Genomic DNA, 8,480 nt, shown 5'->3' on the forward strand with positions numbered 1-8,480 from the left:
TCATTGTTGTTTGGCGGGCCGGGCTGGATTCGAACCCACCACCTTAGGTGTATGTGGCTGGCGCCTTAGCCACTTGAGCCACAGGCACCGAGCCTGTATTTTATATTTTATAATTATATATCAATACATAGAGAAATATTTTGTAAGTATTTTATAAAATTTTGTAATGAACATTTTCTAAATAAAGGTACACTTAGGCTGGGCATGGTGGCTCAAACCTGTAATCTTAGCACTCTGGGAGGCCAAAGTGGGCAGATTGCTTGAGCTCAGGAAATCAAGACCAGCCCGAGCTACGGTAAGACCCCTGTCTCTAAAAATAGACAGGCGTTGTGGCAGGCACTTGTAGTCCCACCTACTCGGGAGGCAAGAGAATCACTTGAGCTCAAGAGTTTGAGGTTGCTGTGAGCTATGATGCCATAGCACTCTGCTGAGGGTGACAAAGTGAGACTTTGTCTCAAAAAAAAAAAAAAGAAAGAAAAGGGTATACTTATCTATAATTTTCCATTTTCCCTATGTATGTATGTAAGTATATATGGCGACCTTTGGGACTATTCTTGTGTTCAGGTCCTGCGAAAATGAAATGATGAGGTCAGAAAATTTAAAAGGCTGAGCTGGGATAAGGTTTCATTAATACCATAAGTAACTTGTGGTCCCCAAAATTCCTGGTAATCTGCTTCTCATTGTGTGCAGGAGAAGAAGCAGCCCCCCCCACCATGCATCTGAGCCTGCCCTATATGACCAAACAGGGGACCAATAGCTCCGCTGGGTTTTCCCCAGGAGTGGTAAAGGAACTAGAAACAGCTCAGGTTAGAAAGAGCATCTCAGGAGGATGCCAAACGGGTTTTGGGGGTGGGTTTTTCTAGGTTAACAGTTGTGTCATCTTATTAAAGTTATTTTCATTTACTTGTTAGCAAGAATGTTTGTTAAGAAATGAATCTTAATGTTAACTTTTGAACAAATGAAATGTATTCGACTTTTTGGTTTTATGCAGTAGAATCCTGCTTATCCACGAAATGCAGTTAACACATCAGCTGGACCTGTTTCCCGAATGCAGGGTGACACTTTTATTATTTAAAGATGTGAAAAATGCAGGAGATTTGAGGAAAAAGGCCATGGAAGGCACCATTGATGGTGCACTGATAAATCCAACAGTGGTGAGTACAAAGTGTGAGAATGAATGAGCTATAAGAATATGTTCAGTTTTTGTGAGGTTATAGGTCAGCCTAAAATTCTGTCATCTTCAGGTGAAAATGAGTGTTCAAGTCAGACATGACCAAATGTAAATTTAACAGTGAACAGGGGTATAAGTGCCAGGCTCTACCTAGGAATTAGGAAAGGTCTTGATGTGGCTCTGACAAAATGGCAGATGCCTGGTGATAATTGACAGAGCTGAGATTCGAACCTAGACATCCTTTGCTTGGTTTCCTCATCTATTATATTCAAATAGTAATAATAATATCAATGTCATAGGGTAATTTTGAGGATTAAAGAAAATAATACAGTGTATAGTGACTTTCCCATTAACCCTCAATAAATGTCATTTAAAAATTTTTTACTTGTATAAGTTCCTTGTATCTTTAAAATCCTGTATAAGATTTTCTGACTATCCAAACCCTTGAGATAATAGTTTTGAAAATACAGTCCATAAGAACTGTAATGGAATAAAACAGCTTGATACTAGAGTTTCCATGAGATAGGATATGTATCTTTAGATTCTACATGTGTAATTTTTATTACTTCCTTTGGTAGATTGTCGATCCATTTCAGATACTTGTGGCAGCAAACAAAGCAGTTCACCTCTACAAACTGGGAAAAATGAAGACAAGAACTCTGTCTACTGAAATTATTTTCAACCTTTCCCCAAATAACAATGTAAGGCTGAAGTGACTATTTCTGTTGACCTTGTCATAATAACTTGTATGTATCTTCCCTGGTATTGGGTTGGAAGCTGCATTCCTGCAACCTGGTTGTTGTAATAAACCAGAATAATAGTGAGGAGAGCTTTGGACAGATGGTTGGGGTTTAGCACCGTCTCACTAGGCAGTCAGTTTACATATGATTAAATAGTAGTTTAGCTTAATTAAGTAAGGCTAGCTTTGTCTGTCCTTCTACCATTTAGGTCAGGAAGATTCCTCAAATATTTTAGCTTAAGTTGACAGAAACCTAACTGATAAAATATTAGGCGTGGATATTTTGTGTGTTGGTATGCACAGCTTCCACTCTTCCTATGAACTCCTTGAGAGTAGGGTCTGGGTCTTTCCACATACCAGGAACTTACTGGTGTCAGTACAAGCCCTTAACACATACTCATTCACATACCTAGTGCAAGCAAGTGCTTGTGGTTTGAAATACTCATGGTAGTGCTTCCTCGGTAAAACCTAACTGAGCTAAAGGGAGACATAGCACATGAAAAAATGACTGAAATTTTGTAGGTGAAGTTTTAGTATTAATATATGCTATTAATCATTCAACTAGGTTGAATATCAAGAAAAAAATTAGGAAGCCTATGACATAGTTTAAATTATAGATGATTAAAAAGTTTTTGAATTGCATTTATTTCAGCATGATGGCAGAATTCCCCTTTACCTGGAATAAAACTTACCAGTAATTAGTTTTTCTTTGAAATCATTTGAAATAATTCAAATGGCTCAGTGCCTGTAGCTCAAGAGGCTAAGGTGCCAGCCACATACACCAGAGCTGGTAGGTTCGAATCCAGCCCGGTCCTGCCAAACAACAATGACAATTACAACCAAAAAATAGCCAGGCATTATGGCAGGTGCCTGTAGGCCCAGCTACTTGGGAGGCTAAGACAAGAGAAACGCTTAAGCCCAGGAGTTGAAGGCTGCTGTAAACTGTGATGCCATGGCACTCTACCCGGGGCAACAGCTTGAGGCTCTGTCTCAAAAGGAAAAAGAAAGAAATAATTCAAAAAACTATTGCATTCAATAAACATCTATTGAACTTGTCCCTGTTCCAGTTCTAGGGGTAGAAGAAATAAATGTGTTCCTATGAAGAGGCAGAGAAATAAGACAAAAGTTAAAATACCACAGAACAAATGATATATAGGAATCTCAATTTAAATTTCAAGGAAAACAAAGGAGCCATTCACTCTAGAGGGAAAAGTGTTTGGTGGCATTTGAACTGTGGACCATGAAGCATGCATTCAGCAGCTGAACCATGGGATACAGACCATCAGGGCAGAGAACAAAGTATGAGCACAGGCAGAATGCCATGAATGTGTCAGGATCCCAAGCAGTCCAGACCAGCCAGAGGACAGAAGTGTCTGGCTGGAGGGTCAGTTAGGGCCAGAGAGCTGGAGGGTCAATTAGGGCCAAAGGGAGGGGTGTTTTTGTGCAATTCCGAAAATTCTGGCCTTGATTCCATGGGAACAAGGTTCAGCATTAACTATGGAGTACTTTAGAGGCAATGCTGATAAATGATGGAAAGGGATCATTGAAGGGAGAACTAGGCCAAAAAAAACCTATTAATATATGAAAAGTAATGGTGGCACCTGTGGCTCAAGGAGTAGGGTGCCGGCCCCATATACCAGGAGTGAGGATTCGAGCCCAGCCCTGGCCAAAACTGCAAAAAAAAAAGATACGAAAAGTAAGAACCAGACCCAGAAAGAGGGTAGATCAGGGGATGTTTCAGACACAGGACACACTGGTTAATTGTATTTTGTTGTTTTGTTCTTTTTCTTAGATTTCAGAGGCTTTGAAAAAATTTGGTATCTCAGCCAATGATACCTCAATTCTAATTGCTTACATTGAAGAGGGAGAAAAACAAGTAAATCAAGAATACCTAATATCCCAAGTAGAAGGTCATCGGATTTCTCTGAGAGATCTTCCTGAAATAACAAATATTACAGAAGTTAAAAAGGTTTGTAAGGTTTTTTTTTGTTGTTGCTTGTTTGTTTGTTTTGAGACAGAGTCTTAGTCTGTCGCCCTGGCTAGAGTGCCGTGAAGTCATAGCTCACAGCAACCTCTAACTTCTAGGCTCAAGTGATCCTCCTGCCTCAGCCTCCTGAGTAACTGGGACTATAGGTGCCTGCCACCACACTCACCTAGTTTTTCTATTTTTAGTAGTTAGGGGGCCTCACTCTTGCTCAGGCTGGTCTCAAACTCATGAGTTCAAGCAATCCACTGGCCTCAGCTGGCCAGAGTGCTAGGATTACAGGCATGAGCCACTGCATCCAGCTTATTTATAAGTTTTTAAAATTACTTGAAAAATGCATATGTAAAAAACCGTAAGTTACAGGTTTATGTAAATATAATTATAAACTTAGTTGACAAAGCATTCTCCACTTTAATTAAGAAAGGGATCCTGGGGCCAGGTGCAGTGGCTTATGCTTATCTCAGCACTTTAGAAGGCTTAGGCAGGAGTATCACTTAAACGTGGGAGTTAAAAAGTTGCAGTGAGCTCTGAAGTTGCCAGTGCATTCCACCCTGGACAATGGAGCAAGACTTTCTCTCTTAAAAAAAAAAAAAAAAGCAAGAAAGTGGATACCTTTTTTTTTTTTTTTTTTACCTTTTTGAAACAGCCTCAAGCTATCCACCTGAGTAGAGTGCTATGGCATCACGGCTCACAGCAGCCTCCAACTCCTGGGCTCAAGCGAGTCTTCTGCCTCTGCCTCCCAAGTAGCAGGGACCATAGGCACCCGCCACAATGCCTGGCTATTTTTTGGTTGCAGCCATCGTTGTTTAGCAGGCCTGGGCTGGATTCGAACCCGCCACCTTAGATGTATGTGGCTGGTACCTTAGCCACTTGAGCCATAGGTGCCAAGCCAAAGTGGATACCTTTTAATTGCCAACCTTTGGTGTTGTACATTGAGATGAAAATAAATATAGTTTGAAGTTAATATCTAGATACATACTTTTTAAAAACAAAAACAGAGTCTTACTCTGTCATCCTGAGTAGAGTGCCCTGTCATCACAGTTCACAGCAACCTCAAACTGTTGGGTTTCAGCAATCCTCCCACCTCAGCCTCCCAAGTAACTGGGACTATAGGCGTGTACCACTATGCCTGGCTAGTTTTTCTGTTTTTAGTAGAGATAGGCTCTCACTGTTGCTCAGGCCAGTGTCAAACTCCTAAGCTCAAGCCATCCACCAGCCTTGGCCTTCCACAGTGCTAGGATTACAGGTGGGACTCTAGATGTGTGCTTTTAAAATTGATAATCATGGGCAGTGCCTGTGGCTCAAAGGAATAGGGCACCACATGCCCGAGGTGGTGGGTTCAAACCCAGCCCCAGCCAAAAACTGCAAAAAAAGAAAAAAAAATTGATAATCATTTGGTTTTCATGTTCAGACTTTCACCATAACTGTAGATTAAAGGGAATATTTGACATAATTACTGAATTGCCTTTTATTTTGAATATTTTTATCACATTTGTAATTTGTGATTTTAAACCATTAATCCAATAATCAAATTATTTCACTTACACACACTTCTATATGACAGTGCATGAATATATACCAAGTCATAATTTGTCTTTCATTTTTACAGATATATAAACTTTCATCACAAGAAGAATATATTGGAACATTAATGGATAGTATCATTTGTAGAATGTCAACAAAAGACGTTTTGTGAAATGGAAATAATAACAGGATTAAATTTCAGCATTGAACCATTAATTTTATTTGTATATAGTTAGAATAAAAATTGCAAACACTTCTTGAATGTTTTATATAGTAGGTGCTTGCTTTAGTGGTTTCACATCCATCACTTCCTATCTCTGCCCTCAGTCTGGCTGGTTCAGCACACCTCTTCCAAGCCTCTGGACCCTGGTTCTAAATTTTTTATGTTGAAAAATGTATTTAATTCTCACAGCAAATTTATGAGGTAGAACTGTTATGATCCTCCTTTTATGCATGAGTCAACTAAAAGAGTAAAGAAATATTAATGTGTCCAATGTTATATAGATAGTAAAAATTATTTTTTACGAATGGTTTGATTTCTTTTCTCACTTTATCTTATACTTTAATTTTATCAGTCAAGATTAGGTCAGGAGTGAGCCAACTACTGGGAAGGCCAGATGGTAACTACTACTATTTTCTGCTCTGTGGACTGTATGGTCTCTGCTGAGACCACTGAGCTCTACTGTTGTGGTGTGAAAGCAGCCACAGGCAATACAGAAATGTTGAGCATGGCTGTGTCCTAGTGAAGCTTCATTTACAACAAGTTGGGGGCAGAACTGGACCTGAGGGCCATAGTTTGTGGCTTCTGGGTTAGTTAGGCTCAGTTGGGCTGCAGTTAAGTCCCTAAAGCCAACTGGCTGGGACATGGGGGTATGGGATCTGGCCTATGAGCCTGTCCCTAGGTCCCCAAAGATTAATTTCTTACCATACCTTGAAGCACACTGATTCTGAGTTGCTCACAGGGTGCTCAAGCAGATTTGACATCCGTCTGTCTTGGAGTGTGCCCCATTCTGGTGGCGTAGCTTGGCAGGCACCAGGGAGGGCAGGCAGGCAAGGAGCTCTCAGTTGGCTGCAAGACCCCTAGAGAAAAGGTCTGAGCCCCCTCTGTGGAAGCCTGGTGCCCTGGATGCACTAGTAGAGGGGAAAGCAATTCCTGGGAGCCCTGGCTCAATCCATCTATCAGCAGCCATGGCGGCAGAGGGGAAGGGGATCAAAAGAGTCTGAATGGAGGAAGGCTAACACTCTGCAGCCAGAGTGTTGAGTGGACCCACAGTTCAGAGGGCAGCCCACTCAGAATGTGTAGGCTCTGGGATCATGTAGCTCCCCCTGGGCCCCTTGGGGCTACCATAGTCTGGGCTCAATTTTGGGAAATGTTTGTTGAGAAATATGCAAGACAAAAACTGAGGGGCTGAGAGGCTCAGGAGGATAAAGGTGTGGGGTAAACCCCCACAAAAATTAAATGAAATGTGCTCTTTTAATTCCAGAAACTGAAAGACTTGTGAGTATTATGCGCTTTTGTCGAAGCCCTAAGCAACCTGGGAAAACACAGTGGGGGTATGCAGGCCAGGCATAAAAACTTCCTACAGGGAACCCCGATTGTGCAGTCAAGTCAGCCTGTCAGATAAGGGTTGAAACGGCCCATCTGTGTAGAGGACATGACTCAAAGGTTGATGTGAGTAAAAAGAAAAACTCCATAATGATGTGAGTAAAATACTCCATCATAACTGCAGGGTCTCCAAAACCATAAAAAAACAGTCATGAAGCCAGTTTCTCGGAAATTTAATTGAGTACATAGAAGAGAAAGGTTTTACTCCTCTGTTTATCCTAACCTTTAACTTTAACAATAGAAGTCAAATAATGTATTGTTCTTTTAGGTCTTCCAAGAGGAATAGCCTGAGGCTAGATTAAGATGGTTGTCTTACTTTCCCGGACTTTCTTTCTTTTCTATAGTTTAAAATAAGAAATGAGAATGTTAGAATTATTGATCAATGTGGTATACATGACTAGGTCCCAATAAAGGGGAGTGGAAAATAAAGACATTTTACTACATGCCACCTAAGAGTGTGTAGTCGTTTCTTGCTTTTAAACAATTCTAGGTGCGAGCTTGCACCCACGGCTAAGCCATCCTTCTCTCCTGGTGAGAAAGAACATCACCTAACATAAAAGTGCACAGTGGGTGGAGAAACCACATGGTGCCTTGCTTCTGGCTGGGGTCTACAGCGTTAAGAAGCACTGGCAGCCTCTGCTGCTTCCTGGAGAAACTCCCAGGTCACCGGTGGCAAGAGCTTTGGGCCTTGTAAAGGTAGAAGAGCTTTCCAGCAGCTTGTGAGCCCACTGAGTGCCAGAGATAGAGGAGAGGGAGAAATAAACCTTTTTACCTACCCTTCTCACTGGACTCCAAAACTCTTGGGGTTTCCTCTGCCAATAGCCTGCACCTTGATGTTCTGCTGTGTAACTTCTTCCTGTCAAATCTCTGGTCGGTTAGTTCCGGCAAGTTCTTTTCCTGTCACTGCAGCCACTGCTCCTGGAGTAGTGTCCAGGAAACTTCCTCTCCTCCATCCTAAGGCGTTCTCTCAATGAAAGTTTCAAAAAATAGGTCTTTAGCTCTGTAGGCTGCAAGTCCGAGATCAATGTCCTACAGGATTGGTTTCTGGTAAGGTCTGTAAGCCCCCTTCTCACTGTGTCTGGGCCTGGGACCTGCACCTGTAGACTGAGTCACTCAGGAGGCTAAGGCAGGAGGATCCCTCGAGCGCAGGAATTCAAGATTACAATGAACTATGATTGTACTGTTAGCCCCTAAACTTAATTTAAGTACCATTCTGAGAGTCTGAACATTGTTGTAAAGGCACGAGGAATTTTATTCATTCAGGCTCAGAGCCTGGGCTGCCCTTTAAGAAAAAGCGGGAACAGCCCTTACCTTTTCCCTCTTCTCTCCCATTAGACCATCCCACCCCATTCCCTTATTGGTAGGTAAGCCATGTCTGTCCTAAACTGACAGGTACAGGGTGGTCGTGTTCAGGGTTGATTGGCTCAGAGACGAGTCTTCTTTGTCTCAGGTGAGC

The 8,480-nt window shown here is 41.7% G+C and overlaps 1 protein-coding gene across 4 annotated transcripts in view; it reads left to right on the forward strand.

Annotated features, from left to right (window-relative positions):
* The window catches only part of TPRKB (TP53RK binding protein), an 8,552-nt gene extending 2,878 nt beyond the window's left edge, over window positions 1-5,674 (forward strand). For 3 of the 4 annotated variants that reach the window (XM_012807433.2, XM_012807432.2, XM_023515297.1), the window contains exons 2-5: window positions 992-1,154; window positions 1,750-1,872; window positions 3,703-3,879; window positions 5,504-5,674. In XM_012807433.2, the coding sequence (XP_012662887.1) occupies window positions 1,014-1,154; window positions 1,750-1,872; window positions 3,703-3,879; window positions 5,504-5,590 (528 nt within the window). In that variant the 5' untranslated portion in view covers window positions 992-1,013 and the 3' untranslated portion in view covers window positions 5,591-5,674. The remainder of the gene's footprint in view (window positions 1-991; window positions 1,155-1,749; window positions 1,873-3,702; window positions 3,880-5,503) is intronic. The other variant, XM_023515298.1, reaches the window with a different exon arrangement.
* Window positions 5,675-8,480: the final 2,806 nt, after the last annotated feature.

This window comes from Otolemur garnettii, unplaced genomic scaffold (genome assembly GCF_000181295.1).
Source record: "Otolemur garnettii isolate 467f Iridium unplaced genomic scaffold, OtoGar3 scaffold00068, whole genome shotgun sequence".
NCBI classification, from domain to species: domain Eukaryota; kingdom Metazoa; phylum Chordata; class Mammalia; order Primates; family Galagidae; genus Otolemur; species Otolemur garnettii.